At 38.0% G+C, this 25,878-nt stretch overlaps 2 protein-coding genes and 1 non-coding gene across 3 annotated transcripts in view; all 3 read left to right on the top strand.

The window, feature by feature from the left end:
- The first annotated feature begins 44 nt into the window (after positions 1 to 44).
- On the top strand, positions 45 to 23,327 carry LOC123626725 (ankyrin repeat domain-containing protein 26-like). Its single transcript, XM_045535959.1, has 7 exons — positions 45 to 73; positions 2,941 to 3,011; positions 13,634 to 13,664; positions 16,442 to 16,514; positions 20,859 to 20,919; positions 21,008 to 21,210; positions 23,295 to 23,327. The coding sequence occupies exons 4-7, from the start codon at positions 16,455 to 16,457 to the stop codon at positions 23,325 to 23,327; spliced, it is 357 nt and encodes a 118-aa protein (XP_045391915.1). The 5' UTR covers positions 45 to 73; positions 2,941 to 3,011; positions 13,634 to 13,664; positions 16,442 to 16,454.
- Positions 1,383 to 1,489, top strand: LOC123626745. The gene has a single exon (XR_006730986.1). It is a non-coding gene; the product is annotated as a U6 spliceosomal RNA (small nuclear RNA).
- A 640-nt stretch (positions 23,328 to 23,967) lies between the features above and the next one.
- The window catches only part of LOC123626724 (putative coiled-coil domain-containing protein 144C), a 35,752-nt gene continuing 33,841 nt past the window's right edge, over positions 23,968 to 25,878 (top strand). Inside the window, exon 1 of the mRNA XM_045535958.1 lies at positions 23,968 to 24,106. Within this exon, the coding sequence (XP_045391914.1) occupies positions 24,017 to 24,106 (90 nt within the window). The 5' untranslated portion in view covers positions 23,968 to 24,016. The remainder of the gene's footprint in view (positions 24,107 to 25,878) is intronic.

Here is a 25,878-nt window from a genome sequence, read left to right as displayed (position 1 = left end):
ATACTGATGTTTTTCATGAAGATATGTTTGGATGGGCTGCAAAAGATTATCCCACTGCTAGTGGTTTACATAAGTAAGTATTTACATTAAAAGACTAATTAACACTAAACTGAGGTTTAAAATAATTATCAGTCTTTTCGCTCATACGTCAGGTGAAATTTCATAGTGTGTTTCAGGTAGCATGGGAATGGCAGTGAGTTAGTCCAATTGATCAGTCAGAAATGAAGCAAAAGGCTAAAGTAGTTAAAAGTAGTAATAGGTACAGAATTCTTCATTTCAGGAGTTTTAAGACCATTATCTTTAGTGATATCAATGTTTTCCATTTCATTAGATGAATAAGCCCTCAGCATGGGATAATAATCATGTGACATATTTGATTCTTCTAATTAGTTATTTGGGTCTTGAAGTGTCTAGTTAACAGAAAATTTTGTACTGTCTCCTAGGGGCTATCTCCTATAGCCTCCTCCTTGAATTTCTGAAGAAATTAAAGTGTTCTCTAAGTGCAAAGAAGACAGCCATTTTTACAAGTCAGAAGGAGGGGAATGAAAGGACATTTCAATCATTCTATTGCCTCCTTTGATTCTGTCGTTGCATTTGACACTGGTCTTGCTATCTGGAAATGATTGACCTTTGCAACCAGGGTGCCCTTACAGGTTCCCATCCCTCAGTGTTCACGGTGATCCATACTTAGCCTTCAATGTCACATCTTTTTTGATTTCATGTGCATAGGCACATATGCTCCACCATTGTTCCTAAAGCAGCAGTACCCTGCTCTGGCAGCTGGGCCTCCTAGCTATGCCCACACACACAGTCAGCAAAATGGCCCTCCCTCCACACTCAAAACCTCACATGGGGCCCTCATCTCAGCCTGGACTTAGCCTAGATCTTCTTGGTAAGTTATCCTTTGATTCCCTTCTTTGTCTTCCCTCTAACAAATAGTTGGGATTGTTCTAAATAGTCAGAGAGTTTCAAATATTGTTGCAGGAAGATATTAGGGCTTCCTTTCTTCTTTGCTACTGGATTTGTGTGCTAAGCCCCCTTTTCCCCCTGTGTGGTGCCTTTTCTTAGGTACCGGAAAGTTACATTTCATCCTTGTGCAGAGTTACGGTCACAAACTTGTACTTGGCCCCTCATGTGATCTGTTTTTCACAGTGAAAATCTCCCAAGCTGTCAATACTTGCATCTGTACCTCAAGTTTATTAAATATTTTCAAATTCCACCACACAAGGAAGCCAGTCAACAGAATTCTCTGAGTCTAAAGTAGGTTAATTGGTTGACTGGCTCCTTTGTTGATTAAATAAATAAATAAATAAACAGGAGGTTGGTTGGATTCAATGGGGCCAAGCCTCATCCATGACTTGTCAGTGTCCATGTAGGACTTTGTGCTTGCTTCATCAACACTTACAGTAAAATTGAAAGAATATGGAGAAGATTATCATGGTCCTTGCCCAAGGATGGCATAAAAATTTATGAAGCATTTCATATTTTGTGCAGTCCTTTGAACATCATTTGACTAGTTGCTGACTAGCTCCAAGGAAACAGGGTGTGTCAGAGCAAAACAGGTGTCACCCAATATTAAAATTGTGATTTTCACTAAAAAGAAAATTGTGTAAAGTGATCTGTGAAATGACAGTGGAGTTGAGTATTGGACATGTAATGTTATCGTGCAAATATGTTGTTGGTACTTACCTCAGACATGAGAAAATGTTAACTAGCATCCTCTTCATTGAACTTAGAAAAAAATAAAAGTAACGTGTTGCTTTCCACGTCACTTGGAGAGAAACATGGAGAGTAAGCATCATGCTAACAAAGATCTGCTGGTTCAGAGTTTGAGTAGGTAGAGAAGGAACAGTAGCAGTCCAAACCAGGTCTTGACGTTTATTAGTTTTCCGCCCTTGGTGTGATTGATTAGGTCAGTAATGGGGGACATTTATTTTATCTAATTTAAGGCTATAATATATTTATTAATACATTTTGTTTCAAAGTATAAAATAGCTGAGATACCCTGAATTATGAGCCACAGAGAATACGACAACTAATAATTGAAATTAGGACTCAATAACATTTCCTGAAAACTTTAACATCTGGAAAAAATACAGAATGGGTTTTAAATTTTTTTTTTTTTTTTTTTTTTTTTTTGAGACAGAGTCTCACTCTGTTGCCTGGGCTAGAGTGCCATGGCATCAGCCTAGCTCACAGCAGCCTCAGACTCCTGGGCTCAAGCCATCTTCCTGTCTCAGCCTCCTGAGTAGCTGGGACTACAGGCACTCACCACCATGCCCTGCTAACTTTTTCTGTTTTGGGTAAAGATGAGGTCTTACTCTTGCTTAGCCTGGGTTAGAACTCCTGAGCTTAAGCCTCCTGTCTTGGCTTCCTAGAGTGCTAGGATTACAGACATCAGCCACCACACCTGGCCTCAGAATGAATTGCATTTGGGATTCTAAAGTAATATCAGCAATTAAATTCAAGAACAAAATATTCCATTACTTCACTATTTCTTCAAGCATTGTAAAAATGTTATATTGTCAGTATCAAATATATATGACAACCTATTAATACTGACAGAAGGCAGAAAAATTCTCATGTCCTAAAGATGTTGAGCCTAAGAAAAGCAACTTGTCAATGAACAAATAACTGTTGGTTATAGCGCTAAGACTTCTTTTACGTTCAGGACACTTTTCATTATGTCAAGCGTACTGTAGTTAGTTGACTGAACTATACTGCCCACACTTCATGAGGACTTCACCTTACCTTTTTATTCTTTAATTAGAAGCTTAATAAGAACTTTGCAGAGCTTACGGATTTGAAGTGTTGGGGTAATTAAAGTTCTGATATTAGCTCTGATTTTGTTGAAATACTCTTGAGAATTTCATATATTTGGTAAATATTTTCATATAAGCACTAAAATAGTAATATTATTTATTACATTTTTATACACAGTATTCACCACCAAACTTCAGAATATAAAGAAGAAAAGATACCTGACAACGCTTCTCAAAATAACAATGCAGGTAAAACTTCTAATAGTGAATTATTCTTGGTGGTTCTACCAGGGGTAAAAAATTAAGAGTAAGGAAGTTTTGAGCACAGAGGAGCAGTTAAAAAGTCAATCTGTAAATTGCATGTGTATTTTTAAAATTTATTTCTTAGTAGTCTAGAATTTAGAATTATTTAATAAGGTAGTTGTAGGGACTTTATAATGTCAAACAGTATTGTCTAAAAAGAGTCTTCATTTAATTATGGTCCCTAAAATGCTCTATGATGTTCTTGAATAAATAAAAAAAAGGTTTTAAAGTTAATATGTTATATGGTTCCTCTATGATCACATTATAATAAATTGGACATCTTATTAAAATGAGTTGTTTATATTTATATATCTCAGAAATGAATATTAATTACAGTTGATCTGAAGAATGCACAGGTTAGGGGCACCAATTCCCTGTTCAGTCAAAAATTTGTGTATAATTTCTGACTCTCCCAAAACTTTACTACTAGCCTACTGATAACATAAGCAGTCAGTTAACGTGTTTTGTATGTTATATGTTGTATTATATACTGTATTCTTACAATAAAGAAAACTAGAGAAAACATCATTTTTAAGAAAATCACAAGGAAGAAAAACTGTATTTACTATTCACAAAGTGGAGGTGGATCATCAGACAGGTGTTCGTTCTCATCATCTTCACACAAAGTAGGCTGAGGAGGAGGAACAGCAGTTGGTGGTGGTGTTTCTGTGTGGCAGAGGCAGAAGAAAATATGAGTGGACCCCTGCAGTTCAAATCCTTGTTCAGTGATCAAGGGTATTACATAGCGATTCCTGTCAGTAAGAAAGTAACTATCTTTAAAACTGGGAACTCGGCAATAGATTTCTGGTACCATAAACAAATAGCAATAAGAACTGTTAAACTTGGCCAGTGTGCACCAGTGCCAACAGCAGGTTATTTTTTAAAGATACTGAGTATAGAAGTCAGAAATGAAATTCCTTGTTGAGAAGCACAAGCTATCTTACACATTTTTATGCTAACATGGTCTCACTATTACCGACCTCATTCCCATAAATTGAAACTGGAAGAGATACATTTACTTCATTAAAACAAGATATATTGTTCTATCTGCCAGATAATGGTCATGATGACAGTAATTTTATCAGCATAGCGTACCCTGTTACCATTAGCCAAAAGGTTATCATAGTCAGTATTGCAATACAGTAATTTTGGGCTTAACAAATTGTAATAGAAGTACAAAAACATTTCACAGTGACAAAAATGCTGCTATGCTATGTAGGTGGGACAGCTAAAGCACCTCCTAATCTGAACTGTATGATGACACCTTTAATTCAGTACGTATTTATCAAAGAACTTTTATAAGTTAGGTTTTGCAAGTTGCAGGAGACGATGATAGATGCAGTTTCAGTCTTTAGCGTTCTCATAATAAAATACAGCTGTATCTATATAATTTCTGTTTTTTTAACAAAATTGTCAAAAATCATTTTTATTCATTTATTTCCTTGCCCAGTTAACAAATAACTATCAAGTGTCTTTTAGGCAATAAGCATTTTTGTAATGTTACAGAATACAAACATGTAAGAAATACACTCAGAAGCTTTATATTTTATTGCCATTCTTATTATTTATTACTTTATTCAGTGCCTACTATGTGTCTGATGCCCTCTGTGAGCTCATAACTATCATTTCTTATGTACTTACCACGTTAAATATGTGCCAGACAGTTTGAGTCCATGGCAAGGAATTCATGCTTTAAAAAATTGGGTAACATGTCAGGTAATCATGCCAGGTAGGGCGGCAGCAGAATGAGGCTTGGCAGAAGGAACATCTAACAAGATTGCATGTTTGGCAGAAGGAACAGCAAGTGCAAAATCTGAGATGCATGAGTGAACTTTGCATGGTGTGTGAGCAGTTCAGTTTTGCTTGTGCAAAAAGCATAAAATGGGAGTGGTTGGGAATGAGATGAACCCTTAGGTAAGGCAAGATTGTGGAAGTCTTTTTAATGTTATAGAAATGAATAAATCTTACTTTAGGCCATGGAAAATTTCTCAGGTTCAATGCCTTTGGCTGCAAGTAATAGATAACCTAAGGAACAGTGGCGGAAACAATAGGAACCAAGTTGTTTTGGTGGTTCAGTGATGTCATCAGGATCCCATTTGTTGTCCCTTTTTTGGGGGTGCTCTTGGCAGTGTTATGCTTGTGTCTCCTTTCCTGGTTGGCTAATCAGCACCAGTTCCAATTATGATGTTCTCACAAGACAATATCCAAAGGTGGGAAGGGCTGCACTTCTTCATATGTTTCTTGTAACTAGGGAGAAAACTCAGAATGATGCAGTGGACTCCTGGTAACATTTAGCATCTGGGTTACATCACATGCTCATTTTTAAAGCAGTCACTGGGAAACAGATTTAATTACTGTGATTAGCTTAGAATAATTATTTCTCTTTGTGGACCCATGGAGGGGGATTAGGATGATAAATACCCAAATAGAATTGTGTTTCTTCAGCAAGAAAAGTTTGCTGTAAGGATTCATTGAAGAATATTGAGCAGGGGAGTCTGAAGATTGGATTTGAGTTTTAGGGCATTCTGTATATGGTCTAAATCAGGCATGGGCAAGCTTTGTCTGTAAAGGACCTAGTAGTGAATATTTAAGGCCGTGTTATCTCTTTCACATCTGCTCAACGCTGCCATTGTAGTGTGAGAGCAGTCATAGATAATATGTAAACAGATAGGCATGACTGTGCTCCAGTAACACTTTGTTTTACAAACCATATGGCTGACTTGATTTGACCTGTGGGCTATAGTTTGCTGACCCTTCATATAGGGGATAGATGGGAGACAAAGGCAGCTTTTGCAATAATCCAAGCCATAGTTTCCTGGTTACCAGTCCTTGGATTAGTATCAATCTATGATGAGGTTTTCACCCATCCTTTGTGAAGTAGTTAGCAAGGTGGATTTATTCATTTTAAAATATTGTATTTTTATTGGTACTGGACCTTTTTCACTTCTTTTGCTTAAAATATATTTTTTTCCAGTAAGAAATAGTAATAATTGTTTGTGATTTTGGTTTTCTTTTCCCCGTGGAAGCCATCAGTTAAAAGCATTGCTTAACCTGGATCTATAAACATGAAACAAACTTAAGTAAAATTGAAGAAAAACATTTACTGATGTTTCTCATGGCAGTGGAATATAAAGCAGAGGCAGAAGGGAGGTACAGTTAATATGATTTAGTGATTACTGAATGTAAAAATTAGGGGTGGAGAGAAATCTCAGATGATGCATAGGTTTCCGGTGTGGACACTAACATTTAAACTGGATATGAGGAAAGAGTGAGAATTGTCAGGTGAATAGAGAAGAGCAGCAGGTCAACAAGGAAGATGAACATTTTTCTATAAATGTTGAGTTTAATGACTATTCGTATAGAGTATTTTCAGTTGGTAGTTGCATGATAGGTGTTTCTACCTGTCGGTGGAACACTGAGGTTGGCGATGCAGATTTGGAGTGATGTTGTTATAATTAATAATATTTATAGACAAAGTCCTAAGTCTAAATGAACTTGTCCACAATGGGGAAGATGTACAATGAGAGGAAGGCCCGTGACAAAACTTTGGGAATGGCCACATTTCCCAGAAGGAAAGGAGTTAGTGAAGAAGATTGAGAAGTGGCTACAGAAAAATAGGAGAGAAATCAGAGGAAATGACATTGAAAAAAAAAAAAAAAGAAAGAAATGTGAGAATTTCATGCAGGAAGTATCAATTCTTCCACATAGGATTACTAAAAAGTAAGTTTGGTTGAACTTTTAAAAATTCTTTGGTGGTACCCTTTTCAAAAGAACAATTTTGGAGTTGGAAGTTCTACTATTTATGTGATTTATACTTCTGTTGTCCCAATTTGGCAGAATATATCTACTGTGATCCTAGTTAATTTTTTTGTAACTGCAGCAGCTATCTACAGAGTTAGGGAAAATCATCTAGACTGCTGAGTATACATGCTACCATTTTTCTAGAATTATCAATCTAAGGATCACATGTGAGGACAAACACTGTGTTTTTTATCTGATTCTTGTGGAAGTGCTTGTTGTACTCAAGTCCTTGATAAGCTGTTCTGGATGCATTCAGAAACAAACATCTGGCAGAAACACCTGGAAGCCACTGTCAGACATACATACCCTCCCTCTGTCATGGAATCATAAAACAGCCTTCTTTTTTTTTTTCTCTTTTACAGTCAGTGTCTTGCTCTTTTGCCTATGCTGGCGGGTAGTGGCCCAAACATATTAATAGTTTACTGCACCCTTGAATTCCAGGGCTAAAACAATCCTCTACCACAGCCTCTGGAGTAGTTGGGACTATAGGCATGTGCCATCATGCCTGGCTGATTTTTCTTATGTTTTATGGAGATATGGGGTCTCACTCTGTTGCCCAGTCTGGTTTTGAACTCCTGGTGTGATCCTCCCACTGTGTGATCCCAAAGTGCTGAGATTATAGGGGAGAGCCACCAGGCCTGGCCAAAGCCATGTTTTGCCAGAGTTTGAAGTTTTGATCAGAAATTGTTTACAGATAAGCAGTTTGGAGAATCTGACTTCTATTAAATACTTTCTTGCAGAAAATAACATAATATCATAAAGAATAATATCAGGTCATATTCTGAATATACTGGTTTTCACTATTTTAGAAATTTTGGTGACATCAGTAGAAAAGTCAGTCCCTGAATCTTTTTGTTAGTGCAGTTCTCTTTCTATTTGCCTTCTGGTATCTTTGCTCTTACTGTTTCCTTTTGAATTTCATCCAGAAAGAAAATCCTATTAAGACACATTTCTAACATATATATGTCTGCCAAATGGATATTATTTCATGTTAAGAGAACTAGCTACCTTTCTAAAGTATACCCAGTATACTTTTAGTTTCTGACTAAACTTACTTTCTTGCTAAACTTCTTTGTGTCACAATGACAGTATTTCTGATGATGATTTGCCAAGATTTTAAGTGTCTTCTTGGATGTCAGATATGAATTGTTTTATCTGACATAGTTTTCCTGTGAAGTACTTTTCTGGTATTACATTTCTTTAGAAATTGGTGATCTGTGATTGGACTGCAATATGTGGTGAATTGGGTTAGCACACTTTTAAGCATCTATTTATGAGATAACTCCCCTTTTCCTCCCAGTACTTAAAAGTCCTATTGATCCTTAATGATCAAAGCCACCCTTTGGGGTAGCAGTGGATAATTCATCCTATGCTTTGGACTCAAGGTTTTTGACCTTTGACTTGTTCTGCCAAGAATTGCCTTTAATGGATGAGCCATGTTTTTAGTTTTAGAAGAATTTAAGAAATATTTGAAATCAATAAAAGTAACTCTATGATCACTAGTATAGTATTATACTATATTCAATGGCCATGTGGTTTTCCGCAATTATTCCAGTTACTTGAATGATAAAAAATGATTTTATGTATGCATTTATTTGTTGAGAGATGTGGTCTGCCTGTGTCACTCAGGCCACAGTCCAGTGGCTATGAACAGGTGCAGTCATGTTGCACTGCAGCCTGGAAGTCCTGGCTTCAAGGGATCCTTCCACCTCAGCCTCCTGAGCAGCTGGGGGTACAGTCATGTGCCACCACACCCAGCCTGATGTACAATTATTATAAAAATGAATTAATCCCTGCTGAATCAGAGAAAATTGACTGTTATCTTCTTAATTTTTTTCTAGAAACTTTCATAGTATAGAATATATCATCAATCATTAAGATTCTCTATTTTTTATTCTGGTAAAAGTAGGATTGTTGCTTGTTTCTCATTATTTTCTAGCTTCATTATTTCATCTACCCCTCATATGCACATGTTCATAGAAATGCAGGAATATCCAAGGCAAATATCAAAAAAGGCAGATTAGGGATAATTACTCCATGAAATAACACCAACTTAAATAATAACCATTTATACAATGCAGTTGTGTCAGTGTTTCCCAAGACCACACCCAGGTTTGGTAATCTGCCAAAAGGACTCACAGGACTAAGAAAATGGTCCTCCTTAGGGCTTTCATTTATTACAGTGAAAGGATGCAAAGCAAAATTAGCAAAAGGCAAAGGTACATGTGGTGAAGTCTGGAGGAAAGCAACCACAAGCTTCTATGACTCCTCTCCTGTAGAGTTACCAGGATGCGCTTCCTAGCCCCAAATTTTGACAACACTTGTGCAGTCTTATCTACCTGTACCAGAGTCTCATTAGAGACTCAGTGTCCAAGTTTTCTATGGAGGGTAGTCATAATAGGCATTCTGTCCCTCACATGTACCAAAATTCCAGACTCCCAGAAGGAAAGTAGCTCTTCAGAGTGAGTCACATTGTTTATATGAAGAGTTTAGGCACAGTGTGCCACTCTTTTCACTTATGGAATGGTGGGAGTGCTCTCAAATCCAAGGTCCCGGATGCCAGCCATGGGCCAGTCTCACAAGCATGCCTTTCCAATGATGGCAGTCTCATGCTTGCTATATGAAATATAGGACAGCAGTTATTGCCCAACTTAACTTTTTGTGGTTTTAAAATTTTATTTAATAGCGGATAATGTAATGATAGAACATAACATGATACTGGTTTCAGTTGCATGATCCATATTAAGTTGCAATGCTGTTTACTTTTATTGACTGTGAGTGAATATTTTACAGATATTTGTACATACGTTACTATGCCTATACAGTTAATTACAATCTGTCCTCATCTGATCAAGTTTTCACTGAAATTTTAGGCAAAATAAGCGTATTGATTTCAGATTTAAAGTTAGAATAAGGATTGTCTTTTATATTAATTATATGAATAGTCCAGTTTCAATTCTTCTTGTATTAATTCACTATTTGTAATTATGAAATAAAAAATAATCATTTTATTATTTATTTCCTTGCCTAAGTTGCAATTAAACTTATTTGGCTTATATATTTTTGTATATTTCAATTTGGGAAGTAATGCACATATTCCGTAACTTTGGTGGTTAAATATGCCTAATTTTCAAGGTGACTGCATTCTGCTATAATATTAATATATGGTAGTAGCAGGTTAACTGAATATCTATTTTTTCAAATAAATGAGTTTATTTTAAGAACACTTCTAGGTTCACAGCAAAACTGAGGACGGTACAGAGATTACCCATATACCCCATGTCTCTCATACATGAACAGCCTCCCCCATTATCAACATCCCTCCCAGAGTTGCACATTTGTTACAATTGATGAACCTCCATTGACACATCATTGTCATCCAAAGTCTATAGATTACCTTAGGGTTCACTCTTGGTGCTGTGCGTTCTATAGGATTAGATGACTGTATAATGACATGTATCTCCATTGTAGTATCATATGCAGAATAGTTTCACTGCTCTAAAAATCCTCTATACTGTGTCTTTTCATCCTGCCTCTTTCCCTGCCCATGAATCCCTGGCAACCGCCAATCATTTTGTTTTCTCCATAATTTTGCTCTTCCCAGAATAGTCACACATTTTGAATAATACAATAGATATCTTTTCAAACACTTAAAAAATTAAAATTCTAAGGCAATTAAAGGTATTCATTTAAGATAATTCTTTGTTCCTGATCCCCCCCTTTTTTTTGTTCATCAGTGTGGGTTCTGATGACATATGCTTTACATACTGAAGAAAAGCTTGCTTTCTGTAGATATTTGCCACATAATGGGGAGGGTTGAGAAGAATGACATCATGCAGTACTACACAGCACTAACTGGACCATCTTTCCGTATGAGTTGGGTCCAGATAGACTCTCGCAATGGAAGAGGGCAATCTCACAAGGTTGTATTTTATAAAACTTGGATGACAAATATTTCATACTTACCATGCAATTGGAAATGAGACCCAACAGTGAATACTATAGGTGAATAAATATGTTCCATCCTCATTCTCTTCCTTTGAGGGATGAGTTTGACAAAGGTCTATGTAATTATAACAAGGCTCACAAACTAGATTACCAGTCATGAGGAATGCCAAGAGAGTCACACTGTTTTGCTTTACGTGAAGTGAAAATGCATTTCTTTTCCTCCTACTATGGAGTGGTACAACTGTTGGCCTATTTTTGGAGCTTGAGCAAGTTAATAGTTTTAGCTACAGACATATTTTTTCATATCAGAGAGCACTCCTTGGCAACTTACCATCACCTCCCCAGTATTCTGAAGCTTTCCTCTGAGTATGACATACAGTTCAGAGTGGATAAGCTATTGCCTGAGGGAGTGATCAATCCAGTGGTTCTTTCCATGAGAGATAAAAATGGCAGGTGAATGTGAGACTTGCTTGCAACATACATAGGGCAGAGAAATAGCTAGAAGTAAGTAAACTTACCAGCATCTGCCTCAGAAGATTAGTGAAAGTAAGTACATTGATCTCTCTTGATCTCTTTTCCACTGCAGCCAACAAGTCTTTCAAGGACACTTGTCCCTGGCCTGTTTACTGTTTTGCCCTGCTTCAAAGTATAATGCCCCCATCCCTAGTTTTCCTTCAGTGGGATGTTTTATCCTAAACTGAACAGGAGAGGCTGTGTTGTGCCATAGCAAAATATGTACTATAGTCCACCCTTATCTGTGGATACGTTCTGAGACTCCCAATGAATGCTTGGAACTCTGAACAGCACCAAACCCTATATATATAATGATTTCTCCTGTATATATACATTTATATGATATGTACACACATACAATATACATGTATCATAACGTTTAATTTCTAAATTAGGCACAGTAAAAGATTGACAATAATAACAATAAAACAGAACAATTATATCTCTACACAGTCATAAAAGTTATGGAAATGTGGCCTCTCAAATGATCTCCTTGTACATAATCACCCTTTATCTTCTAATGATGATGTGAGATGATACAGTGTCTACATAATGAGGTGAATTACATCGAATAACATAGCAGTTTCAGGCTACAATTGACCTTCTGACTATATATGAGAAAGACAAATACCTGCTTTGGATGATCCTGATCAGGGAGCCACAATGATGTTGATATCTGGATATCAGGAGCAGAGCATTCTAATGACTATTGGGTTGATAGCACGTCCAGTTTAGATATGCTGGACAAGCCAATGAGTCAGGTCCTAGACAGGGTGGAGTGGGGTGGTTGAAGATTTCATCATGCTACTTAGAATGGCGTGATGAATGGCAGCTGCATTGCACATTTCTAAAATTTTCCACTTAACAATTTGGAACCATGATTGACTATGGGTAACTGATACCACAGAAATCAAAACAGGGAATGTGATATTGTGAAATATATATGTGGTCTTTTATTTGGTTTCCTGGCATACAACTCCTAAAATTTTTAGACTCTCTGAAGTGCTGTCTTTTTGTGTGTGAAGGATTGACTGATGGCTGGCATCTACCAGGTAGCTGCAGGATGGAGACTGGTCATCACAAAGACCAAGGCATGATTAGAGGATTGGGACTTGCACCCCACCTCCAACCTCCAGGGAGGAGAGTGGGGCTGAAGATAACTTGATCTTCAATGGCCCATGATTTAATTTGTCATATCTCTGTAATGAAGCTTTCATGAATACCCAAGGACTGAGTTTAGAGAGCTTCCAGATAGCTGAATATGTGGAAGTTCTTCTAGGGTGGCAGCCCTGGGAGATCACGGAATCACCCTACCCCTTCCCCCATACCTTGTCCTATGCATCTCTTCACCCACAATTTTTGGAACATGTTTTCCTGAGTTCTGTGAGCCATTCTAGGAAATTAGGGGAACGCAAAGAGGAGATTGCAGGAAGCTTGGCTTGAATGTAATCAGTCAGAAGTTCTGGAGGCCCATATTTGTGACCAGTGTGTGAAAAAGCCAGCCTTGGGGACTGAGCCTCTACCCATGGGATCTGAATCTATCTCCACGGAGATAGTGTTGGAATTGAATCAGAGGAATCTCAGCCGGTGACTCCTGCAGAATGAATTGCTTGATTGTTTGTGGGGAACCCCCTGCACCACCACCACATTTGGTCACAGAAGTCTTTTGTGTTGATAATTGCTGTTGTGGTGTGAGAACATATAGCAACAAGGGTGACTGCTCTATACTCTGTTCTTATAGCTCCCAGTGTGTTAGTCCAGAAATCATGCTGTTTAAGTTTGACACTGTCTTCTTGTAATATTGATTCTATTAGTGAGGCCATTTTCTGTCACTCTGGTAGGTTTCAGTTGGGATTATGATTATTGTACACAGCAGTTCACTTGTAGGTATCAAAATTTTGATAAATTCCAGTCTTCCTTACATTTGATAAAAATGAAAGGAGGGGAGGCAAGAGTTACTAATGCATTAATTGCCTACTAGTAGTACACATAATATTAATACTGGTATAGTTCCCAGGTATGACCCCGAAACAATACCTTGTAACAAAGCATCAGTCTTTTTCTTACTTTGGTACAAAGTCTAAAACATGTACAGAAGTGTGCATTATTTATTTATTTTTTGTGAAGGTGGAGTCTTGCTGTGTTGCTCAGGCTGGTCTTATTCCTGGGCTCCTCAAAGGATTCTCTTGCTCCAGCCTCCCGAGTAGCTGAGATTATAGGCACATAACACCATGCTCTTCTATGCTTTTAATGTTCTGTATTTGTCTACTGTTGATTTAAAAATACTTTATTTTTTTCTTTAATAGTGGATGGAATTTCTGAAGACCGTACAATCAGGTAGGATTTTGCAGATTTTTAAAAACTGTATGTTAACTAAGGGAATGCAGAGAAAATAACTTAATATTTGAGTGTTCTATTCTGGGCTACACACCACATTATGTGCTTAACATTTTATATCATCTATAGTCGTCATAACTGCTTCACAAAGAACCCATGCTATTACTTTTTACTAATTAAGTAACTGTGGTTCCAAGAAGTTAATTAATTGCCCCATGATCCCATAGTTTGATTATCAGCCTGCCTGGCTCCCAAATCTGTTTTCTTGCCCCCTAGCATAGATCAGTAGAAAACTGTGCAGTATTGGGATCAAGGTACAGGTACAAATAAGATCAATTCAGAAAGTCAGATTTAGTTATATGTTAATTCTCATCAAGAGTTTTTCTTAGAAGTCTGGTTATTCCAAGAGCTTGTCCTGACATATTTGACAATTACAGTGGTCCTTATTTTTAACATCGAATGTTTTAGGGCAGATCTCACTTCACTGTGGCCATAGGACCATAGGTTTTACATAAGCAAGACCAGGCAAGTCCTAGAGAGGAATTATTTTACTGTTAGTGAAGGATATCTACATATAGGACATGTTATGTTAATTATACTTAGTGTCTATTTAGAAGTTGTTTCTAATTGATTTTTCTAATTGACTTCCCCCTTTGGTTTTCCCATTAGGCTGGTATCCCTGCCTAATCCAATGAACCTTTATTATTTTTTTTCTAGAGTCTTTTTTGTTGTTCCGTGATTTTCTATAATTTTGTCTTAATTTTTTTTTTTGCTTTCTACTTTGCATTTCTTGTTTTTTTATTGGTTTTTTTTCATTTCTGCCAGTTAAATATTCCCCATTTTTCCACACAGAGAATCCAAAGCACAGAGAAATTCAGGATTTTAAGGAATCTTAGAGATTAATAAAAATATCCTCTGGTACTTTTATCTGTGTTTAACATCCTGGTCAAGTAGTTGTTCAGGTAGCACACCTGAAACTCTTTACTTTGGTAAATAACAAAAGATAGAAACCCAAAGATATTTAAGTGATTTATTTGGATATAGTAAATGGTAGAAATGAGATTTGAACTCATCTTTCTTCATTCAAAGCCCAGTACTCTTCCTTCTTTATCATCCTGTGGGTGAGTGTTTTAATAATAGAAAGGGATGGAGGAGTGGGTCTAGTGAACCCAGTGGAAGAGAAAAAGAAAGGAATTAGCTGCTGAACCCAGTGGCAGTGGATAAGGGTGGAATTAGCAGTGGAAGGCCAAGTTTGAAGAAAAACAATGCTGGGTTGGAGAGAAATACAGGTTTAAGAAAAGAGATCAGAATATTGGGGCTTCTGACAAGTTTGATAAAGACAAATCATATGAATGAATGAGTAAGGATGTTGGGATTTATCTAGCAAGGCACATTAAAATAGAGGCTTCAAGGGAGTTCTGAACAGGTTGCTGCTTTTTTGTTTGTTTAATTGAAGGAACTGGCAAACTTGAAGTTTCTGTTAAAAGATGTTAAAAGAATATGAGCCACTGGGACGAGTCTCTATAGCAGATAGGAATGTGGTATCGTTTGCTTCCACTCCAACCTACACAGGGGTGGCTTACAGCCCCTTGAGTACTAGGAGGGTAGAGGTTGCTGAATTACATAGATCTGTGGCCCATGGCATGTGTCCCCTCACCTCTGCCTTTGTTCCCCTTTCACTGATGTCCTTCCCATGTACATGTAGAGTACAGCAGGGGTAAGATTTGCTGGGAAATCAGTCATGGAGCTGGGGTAGCTGGTAACATGCCTGTCCTGGGAGAGGATGACTGAGACTCCATTTAGTCTGCTTATCAGGAGGGGGGAAATAGAGGGTTCCTGCTCTTGGTCATTTGAGCCTATTTCTTCAGGAACCTGTGCTTTATTAGACTGAAGATCGAAAGGGTGGAGACTGCCATGGAGCCCTGCAGAAAAGGGATCTGGAATCGGGAGCCCATAGGAAGAAGATACTTAGATAGTACTTTGGGAAATAGAAGTATGACTACCAGCATTCTTTTTTTCCAGTAGTCTCTCTTCTTGAGTATCTGAGTGCCTATTAAGGTTTTTGTAAGGGTTTGCTAGTTTATATAGAACTGCATAAGGCTGGACCTATATAGGCAAAATAATTGGAAATTACAATTTTTTATTTTGTACTCTTTCTTGAAAGAATATCCCCAATAACAACATATAAATTTTTCTTTGTCTTTTGTACATTTATCTTTCAAACATTTTAAATGTTTCAGGGGAATCCCTGTATGGTTTATAGAGTAAAGGGAAGTAATAGGGCCTTCTTAGGTGCTTTCCTTCCTGTAGAAGCAAGACTGCCAATTTTCTGAGTGATACAGTCTTTGAAACAGAGATATGTAGTGGAGAAGGGACAGCATATTTTTCTACCTTGTTTTCTATCTCTGTCTTCCAGTTCAGGTAAGAGAGGTTATGCCAGTCATTAGGTGAATAGACAATTTGTGAAGACATATTATACTCAGGCTTTGCCAATATATTGGCTGTCAATATTTGTTATGAAACTAACAGTAAGTCTTCATTGACTATTTCATAGATTGTGAGAGGTGAAGACAGAAGTAAAATAACTGGAATATTTCTTAAAACAGAGACCAAATTTTATTAATAATTATATCAAGAAACATCATTTAGTATAGACATAACTGACCTTTCACCTTGTTTTATTGTTTCTGGGTGGGTGCATTGGGATATAACCCTGCAGATGTTTTTATTTTAAGGAGATGAATTCACTTTTTTTGTTGTACATTTTTGCTCTAAAGGATTTCCAGCAACATGGGTATTGATGATTTACGACCTACATCATATGGTGAAGACTTCAGTGTCAATACCAAGGTAAATTGGTTTCATGTGAAATTAATTTTATTACTCTGAATCTAATTTTGTATAGTATTTTCTCTTAAAATTTAGCAGTGGCTTCCCTATCATCATTTTATGTTTATAGTAGAAAATTGGTCACAGAAAACCATTCTATACAAGGTTGATGAACCACCTGTGTTACCTCTGACTTGTTGTCTTCACCTCTTCCCAATGGAGTGTAGGGAGTTTAGTCCCCCAGCTTAAGCTCCAAGCTGGTGGACTGTACTTGTGCATACGAATCCACTGCTCCCTAATGGCTTGAGATGGAAGGCACTGTGTTTAGCTATGGTGTTGTTTCTGCTGTCATTGATTTTAGTTTGTGTGGAGGAGCCAGTTACTGAGCTAATCTATTGTGCCCATGGTAGGCTCTGGTCCCCCAGGTAGGGTATACAAATGCCTTAAGCTTTGGGAGGGGTCATGTAGCTCCCAGGGTTGCTTGGACCCTGCTCCCCACTGAGGTGGGGGAAGGAGCAAAAGATGGATCACCTGGGCTTTGATTTCACCTGAACACCTGAAACTTTCTTTTCTTTTTGAGATGATCTGGCTTCTGATGTCTCTAGTCAGCCATCTAACCTATATCCACTCCATGTTTTTCCTAGTTATTTCAATAATAATTTTATAACTTCTATATTACTATGAGCTACTAGAAGTTAGGAAACGTATTTGTGTGTGTATTGGAGTATGTAGAATGCAATCTTGCATGTAAGAAGCATTTTAATATTTTTTGGATGTGAATAAATGAATAGATAAATGAATTTTAGTGAAATAAAATGTTAGAATATTAATATTATAAAGGATTCTTAGAAGTAATATAATATTCATAATATAATTAAGAATTGAATCTACTAAATTTCTAAAATATATTTTAAATTTATGTTCCCTTTTAATAATTAGAATGTATAACTTCAGGACAGTTATTATGGGAAAATATGTCATAAAAAGGAATAAATTAGAAACATATAAATAGGAAAGGGACTTATTTTCTAGTATTCTCCAACTAGAAGTTTAGATTAGGATTTTAGATTAAAATTCCTTAAGTTTTTGTTATCTTCAACACAAGTTCTGTTAAAAATATCTTTTAAAACTATACATTAATCTTTAAAATTCAGATTACTAGTTTTTTCTCCAAGTACAAAATTGATGGAATATTTCTGTTTCTGATTTTTTATCTCTGTAGTAATAATGGCATAGCTTCCAGGTAGTGGAAGATGACCATGTTTCAATAATGTAATGTATTATTTTATGGTAATGAAATTAAATTCTTTTTTTTCCTCTCCAAGCCAAGGTTTTATGAAATATTTGGGGTCACTTAAGGGCATCTCAAAGGAATACTTACTTCTTTCCATGCAAATACAACACACATCAAGTTGACATGCAAGGTTTGCTCCTAACTGCAACCTTACCAAGATAGTTAAAGCGGAAAAGTTAAAGTTTTATTTTTCTACTGCATTCTACCTGTCTGTGTGGTTTCTTAAAGAAATGGGGAGAGGCCGGGCGAGGTGGCTCATGCCTGTAATCCTAGCACTCTGGGAAGCTGAGGCAGGTGGATTGCTCGAGGTCAGGAGTTCGAGACCAGCCTGAGCAAGAGCGAGACCCCATCTCTACTAAAAATAGAAAGAAATTATCTGGCCAACTAAAATATATATATAGAAAAAATTAGCCGGGCATGGTGGCGCATGCCTGTAGTCCCAGCTACATGGGAGGCGGAGGCAGAAAGATCGCTTAAGCCCAGGAGTTTGAGGTTGCTGTGAGCTAGGCTGACGCCACGGCACTCACTCTAGTCCGGGCAACAGAGTGAGACTCTGTCTCAAAAGAAAAAAAAAAAAAAAGAAATGAGGAGAGATCTTCTAAAGCAAAAGCTACCTGGTCGCCAAATCATGGGTCCTGATCTTGAAAGGTTTGCAGAACGGAGATCTCAAATGCACATGAATGCTGCTCCTGACTGTGCCCAGTTCATCCGAGCCTTTAGTATTTTCTCCACTGCTTGGGGGAGGGGGGAGGGGGGAACTGTCATTTTAGGATGAGCTTCTTCTAGAACCAACATGTAGCCACATCAAGGTGATAGAAAGCTCCCAAACTCCATTGGAGACAGAACATACCAGACTATTTTGATTTCCCCACTGGCTAGGTTTTGGCGACAGCTGCGCTGGTGTGAGGAGGGAGTCCAGCTCCCTGGTACCCAGGCAGTGGCTCTGGGCATCCCTGCCTGGCCACCGCTATCCTCTCCCGCCCGCTTCGGGGTCAGGGCGCTGGGGCAGCCTGCGTTTCCAATAGGCGAGCAGAGGGGCTCCACTTTGGCCAAGGAAAGGCCACTGGGGAGGGGAAACCTTGGAGGAGAGGCCTTGGGAAAGCAGGGGCGGGCTGCGGGGCACAGGGAAGGGCTGCTGCCAAGGTACACAGCGCGGGCTGAGAGGACCTCAAGGCTGGGGCCCCGCAGGTGTCCCGGGAGCGCACAACTATGCGACCGCGGGCAGCTGGGAGTGGGAAAAGGGGTCCACCAACACCCTACCAGGGCAAAACCCCGCAGGAACCAGGGCCTGAGGATGCTGCCCCGGGGCGGGGCGGGGAGGGGGCTAGATGCCTGGAGGCGCGTCCCCACCCTCCTGGAGTGGTTGAGCGCATCCCGTCTGCTGCCCCGTGCGCCCGGAAAGGGTCCGCAGGGAAGCTTGGGGTTTGGGGGTGAAGGCAGGCGAGCTCCCGCGCTGGGCAAAAGGCAAACTTGGGCAGAGGGCTCCTGGGTTCCCAGGGTCCCCCCAGATCTGTCCGAGTCCAGGAGACGCAAGCTGCCACGGACTTGAGGAGGAGGCAGACGCCCGCTGGGAGCCAACTTCGTGCGCGGCGGCCGGGGTCGGGGATGGGGTCAGGGGAGGCGATACCCGGGCACCGGAGCGCGGTCAGCGCCAGCAGGAGCCCGAGCGGCGGCGCCCGGCCCGGGGGCGGCACTGTCCTCGGCGCGCGGTGGGCGCGGCGCGGGGCTGGTCCTCTCGCGCGCCCGGCCCGGCCCGCGGCTCCCGGGAGCAGCCCCGGCGGCTACGCCCGGGCGCCCGGCCCGGCTCGCTCCCGGCGCGCCGCTCCTCCCCAGACGCCGGCGCCGGCGCTGGCGGGGCTTCCTCGGCTGCGCCTCTGCGCGCTCTCCTGGGCTCGGCCGTGCGCGGGCGGGGAGCCGGGGGCCGCCGGAGCTGAGCGCCCCGCGCCCTCGCCCGCCGCCCCGCGCTTGGCCCGAGTTGCGCGGCCCCCGCCGCCGCCACCGCCGCGGCTCCTGCGCCCCAGAGCCGGTCCCATCCCAGTCGCGCCGCCGCCGCCTCAGCCAGCCCCGCTGCCGGCCGCCTCTCCAGCCAGCCAGAGTGAAAATTAAATTCTTCACTACAGAAATATATACAAAAATGAATTGTAAATACTAAGAAGTTTTATTATGGATATACTCTGAATTAAAATCTGTTATCTGTTTGTATCTATCTATATATGTATATGTATTTCTCCATGTACCTTATCATACAATTTTCTCTTTCTGCCATGGTTTCAGCACATACTTGATTGAGTGGTCCTGTCTCTTCTTGTTTGTTTCTTCTTCCTCCTCCACCTTTTAAAAATGATTTACCCCAGCCTAAAGTTCTCCTTGCAGAATACTTTTCCTCAGTTGTCTATCCTTTCAGTGCCTGTCTGTCTTCATTGTCATCGTATTTAGTTAAAGCTTTTTATTGAGTAGCTCTTTGTGGCTTTCATTCAACAATCATTGCCTCACGGGGTTTATTTTTCCTTTTTCTCTCTTTCTTGGGAGAACCTGAATCTATACAATAATTTATCTTTAGCATTTTGACAAACATAATAGAAGCGATTTATACTATTTGCAAAGCCAACCCATTAAAATAAGTTATTACTAAAAACCAAACTCGAACATTTTCTCCGGCAAGAGATAATTTGTCCAAATGTGAATCATACAAACACATCTCACAATATAACTCAAAATTGATTAAGTATCTTAATGATAGTTATTTTAATAATCCTTTAAGCTGACTAGGTACATTTTTGTCCTAGGCTGTTTTGGTTAAGAATATAATCTAATGGATATTATAGTATTTGTAGAAGAATCAAGTATGGGTAAAGGGAGTAACATTTTGAGGACATTTGTATCATCTTTTCATAATCTTCACCCCATGAGAAGATGTAGATTAGTAAATGACAGAATTGAGGGTTGAATCTACATCCAAGTGACTCCAAATCCTCTTTTCTTTGTGTTAGATCATATAGTAATGGTCAATGTTATAATTATTTTACCAGTTTGATACTTTTTATTCTTAAAGCTATTGTTTTTTGTTCTAGGGTGTTCCACAACGAAGCTTAACAAACTTAATTACTGCTTCTCAGAGATCCAGGAAAAACTGTAAGCTATTTGAAGATAACCTATTCTTGTGTTATTCACTGATTGTTCATTACAAATATTTTCATATATTCTTTACTTTTTACTGTAGTAGAAGCAAAATATTGTACTGTGAGAACAGATGATGGAATCGTGTTTGAGGACAAGATCTGTGATCATCCAAATGAAGATGTGCTTGAATCCTTTCCTACAACATCAGCCAAAGTTCAGGGCTTTTCACATCCTTCCTTTCCATCACCTGATGCTCCCCTGAAACCTTCCTTTCCGTCATTGGAGAACTGTGGCCTTACAGAGGCAAGTTACGATTTTAAAAACTTTTCTCTTCTACATATTTTTTAGTATACCTCCTCATCCTCAGAATGCAGACAAAAATACTATAAAGAAATGGACCTCCTCAAGGCCATAATAGAAAACAAATGTAATAACAAAAGGAAGGATGTACAGGATTGGGATTTGTAAAAGTTGAGGGGAGTAAATCATTATAGGTTAGAAATTGTGGAAGGAAGGAATTATAAAGCAACCCAAAAGAACAGCTCAACAGATAGGGAAATGAGGAGGGGGAAGAAGGGGAAGAATTCACTGACAAAGGGCAAGATGAATACAAAGTTTGAATAAGAGAGTCAAGATGACAGGGTATTATGAAAAGACAACAGAAATGAGTTAAATGAGAGCAGCAACCCTCTATATGTTAGCAATTATTTTCATGCAAATTAAGAAAAGAAAGGCAATGAAAAAGAGGCTCAATTTCTTTTGAATGACTTATAGATGGTTTTATGAAAAAAGAAAAGAGAAGGTAAGGGTGAGTATAATTAAAATTAATATATTGTACATTTAAAAATAGCTGTAAGAGAAAAGTTGAAATGATTCTGCCATAAAGAAAAGACAAATATTTAACATGTCACATATCCCAATTACACTGAGATTCTATGAATGTATCAAACCACATGTCCCTTCAAATATGTATATCTTTTACATATCAATTAAAAACAATTTAAAAGGAAAAATTTAATCATCATTTTAAAAAAAATTATTGAAGTAATCTTATATTTAATCAAGTAAAACCCATGTTTCCAGATAATGCAAAGTGAAATATATTTTAGGCCTTATCTGATTTTTATGAATTATTAATTTTTGACTCTTTCATTTTTTCTTTAAGGTTTCTAACTTGTCTTTTGTGTATCCATAACTTACTTAACTAATTTATCTTACTGTTTCATTCAATCTTTACAGCCATTTTAGATCTGTTTGAGAATAAAGTGAGAGAAAGGAATAAGCATTTTATTTGATCCTTTTATTAATCAAAATTAAAATTTCTGGTTATATGAAGGAGGTTCTTAATCTGTATCCATTAAATAAGAACTAACCCTCTTGAAGAAATAAAGGTAACAATTATTTATTTCTGGAGGTATTCTGATTTATCTTGTGCCAATAATTTCTCCATATAATGGACACACCTATGTATACATCACATAAATGCAATCATAATTGATCATTGTTCTCTACAATAACCTACTTATTATCATAGAATTATAAAGAAGGGGCACCTGCCAACAGAGTATACACAGTCATCCCTGGAAGATGATTTTTTACCTTGAAAAATATCTCCAACATTGGGGACATTTTATATTATTCTCAGGAAGCTTTATCAAGTTCAGTATTGATAGTTGTTATACTTTGCACATAAATGTGTGTTCATCTGTAAAACTCAGAAATCCTGTAGACTTGCTTTTGTAGTCCTCTCTCCACTCCTCATGTGAATATTGGGGCCTGATTGACAATTGTAGATGTGTTTGAAGATTCTTAAATCTTCAATTTGGGTAATCATAGCTTTATTTTCTTTATAATAGATGATATCCCCAATTTTTAACTACCTTCTTATATAATGTAAATACGAAATTACAGCTATGAGTATGTTGCTTACGTGGGAGTAAGAAAACCACGTGAAATTTAGTGGAGGATTTTATGTTTCTTTCTTACATGATGGTAGTACTTAGAAATACCTCATAATTCTGCATCACATAAGCATTTCTCCTCTACAGTTTAAAATTTTAAGATTAGTTTTAAAAACAATCTTGCAGCATCTTAAATTGGCATTTTAGAATTAAATTTTTTTATTCAATTTAACAGTGCATATTACCATAATATTCAAGAAATAAATACTTTCACATATTAATACTGTTGTATCTCATATCATTCAAATATTAAAAGGTATAACTGAAAAATTGAATCATATTTTTTCCTCCTCTTGTATTCATTTTCAAAATTTCAGAGTTCTGTGTAGGTTTTCATTACTAACTTCTACCCAGTTTCGTATATCTAAGTATATTTTACAAATAGTCATCCTTTTTCTCACACTGCCCTGTCTAAAAACCCTTTAGGTCCTTTTCCAACACTTTGTCTGTCTTTCATAACATGGCCATATACCTTGGAGCATTTCCTGTGCTTCCCAGGTAGAACTCACTGCTCTCTCCTTTGTACTCTTACTGTCAGCAGTGAATTATTCTTTTCTGTCTTTCTTTCATTTATCTGATTTCATATATCTCATACATTTCATGCATCTCAACCTCCTCTTGAATCTTATCAGCGTCTCCCAGGATAGTGCCTATGATTTGACAGACGCAGTAAATGTTTATTGTCTTACTGAGTGAGTGAGTGAGTGAGTGAGTGAGTGAATAATAAGTGCAATGTTTTCTGAAGTTGGGATTTTTTTTTTAATAGGATGAAACAACGAAGCCAGTATCCGGACAAAAGGAAAATGGTATTGGTATTATTGAAAATGCTCCAAGAGAGCAAAAAAATATTGTCAATTTCATATGTGTGCACACAAATAACAGAAGTGGTGAGTTAGTGAATACCCTTGACAATGTTTGATCTTTAAATGCCATCATGAAAAAAACATTGAAAGTATGTAGACCCAAGTATATTATTCATTTCTTTTAAATATTTTTCTTGTGCTGTCTTTCTTTATACCATCTAATTTTTCTTCCTAAAACTGGTTCAACCTTGAAATTATTTTTGCTATTAATTTTATTTTATTGAAATAAAAATGAATGGTGATAGACTTGTATATGAATTTAAAATTTACATTAAAAATGTTCTCATGAATGTATCTGTGAATAACGTTTTAGACAAGATGTCTGCATTGGGACCTGGACAAAATGAAGATGCAGGATCACCTCGGGATTTGGAGGTACCGCCTATTGTTATTATTTTAAAATATAAGTATCAAATGATGTTAAAACCTAAAAGGAGATGTTTTGACTTTACATTCTCACCTCTGCATATGCCCATAAGAAATTATTTTCTTATATTTTCAGCTCATAATTAAAAAGGTGATTATTATTACATAGTACAACTCTGCTCATTTGTGGGATTCATTTAAGAAACTACTATAGTATAGTGCAAAAAAATAAGGCTTAGAACAGGAATCAGTTTGGGTTCCGATGTTATGTTTATCTACAATCTAAAGAATTATTCCAGGTCAACCTGTGGTCAAATGAATCATTAGATGTGTGAAAGTCCTAATGATATTCAGAGAGAAACCATCTGGACTATTGCATTTTCCAACTTGGAACATAAAAAGATAATATCCATAACTTGAAGGTGTTAGTGTAATTGGGTTGTCAGGTATAGATCTGCAAGCAACATTTCAGGAGAAGGAAAGGTATGGGAACAGTAAATATGTAGGACTGTAGTAACAGTTTGGTTTAGTGCTGTTTTAGTAAGTAGAATTCCTTTTTAAAAATAGAACACATTGGATATTTTTGTGGCACCCATATTTGTACTAGTGTAAGTATAAAATAATGACACTGTACATTAAGGTGACAACTGTGGAAAGAGATGGGAAGGGTCTGATGATAGAAGAGCTGCTGCACGGTGGCACCAGCACTGAGTGGAAGACATGTTAGTGTCCTGGTACTGTCACTTACTAGCCATGCAATCTTCAAAGTAATGATTTATTCTATTCAGATATCAGGGACCTTCTTCGAAAACATGGTACTGACATCTATTCCTTAAGAATGTGTAATGAACCAATATGGTAAGAAATGTGAAAACATTTTGTAAACTGGAGAGTGTTTATACCAATGGAGGACCAAATGATTACACTGATATTCAGTGACTTAATAAAGCTTGCAAGTACTTTTTGCAAAACAGAAGGCAGTAGTGCTAAGAAAAGAATGGAAGTTATAACAGGCATATGGATTCCTAATTTGGGTTATGTTAAGTTTGAGCAGAGTATTACTAAAGATGTCCTATAGGAATATAGTGATTTGATGCTTGAGACCTTCCTGAGGGGATTTTAAATGTTTCACCATTGATTAAATGTCTGTTATTGAGTGCCAACTACATACTGAGCAGTAAGACATTGAAAATACAAGATGAGGGACTATGCTATAGGAGTAGGAACAGAAAAATAAGTAAACAACAAAGACTTATAGGTCACTATAAGTTCTGCATATAAATGAAACAAACGGTTTGTTTAGAAAATATTGAGGTAATTTGTAGTTAGGATGGGGATGGAAGTGGGAGTAGAATTCTGTAGTCAGAGAAGATCTTTCTGAGGGTGGTGACATTTTAGCTGCCCACTTTCACATGACTAGAGAAGGAGCCAGCCATGCAAAAGTCTAGGAGGACATTCTGGATGGAGAGCTCAGTGGATCACATCTCTTCATTTTACCCTTAACTTCCCGGAATGACCAGGAAGTGGAATAACTACCATCCTACTCATTTTTCTTGTTATTAAGTATAGGAAAAAATGTGGAAATCAGTGTCCGGCACATTTCAGATGCTTCATGAATAAATATTCTTATTCTTCCCTATTTATTAAGGCTTGCTATTCTTTTTTTTTTTTTTTTTTTTGAGACAGAGTCTCACTCTGTTGCCCAGGCTAGAGTGAGTGCCGTGGCGTCAACCTAGCTCACAGCAACCTCAACTCCTGGGCTTAAGGGATCCTACTGCCTC

The sequence above is a fragment of the Lemur catta genome, chromosome 22 (genome assembly GCF_020740605.2).
Source record: "Lemur catta isolate mLemCat1 chromosome 22, mLemCat1.pri, whole genome shotgun sequence".
Lineage (NCBI taxonomy): Eukaryota > Metazoa > Chordata > Mammalia > Primates > Lemuridae > Lemur > Lemur catta.
Note: the sequence above shows the minus strand (reverse complement) of the source record. Positions and strands in the feature narration are given on the sequence as shown.

What these genes read in the sequence shown, in the direction of transcription:
- LOC123626725 (XM_045535959.1), top strand. Translation starts at nt 16,455, where the DNA reads ATGGGTATTGATGATTTACGACCTACATCATATGGTGAAGACTTCAGT. An exon ending in ACTTCAGTGTCAATACCAAG is followed by an intron (nt 16,515 to 20,858) that starts GTAAATTGGTTT and finishes TTTTTGTTCTAG; the next exon opens with GGTGTTCCACAACGAAGCTT. An exon ending in TCAGAGATCCAGGAAAAACT is followed by an intron (nt 20,920 to 21,007) that starts GTAAGCTATTTG and finishes TTTTTACTGTAG; the next exon opens with TAGAAGCAAAATATTGTACT.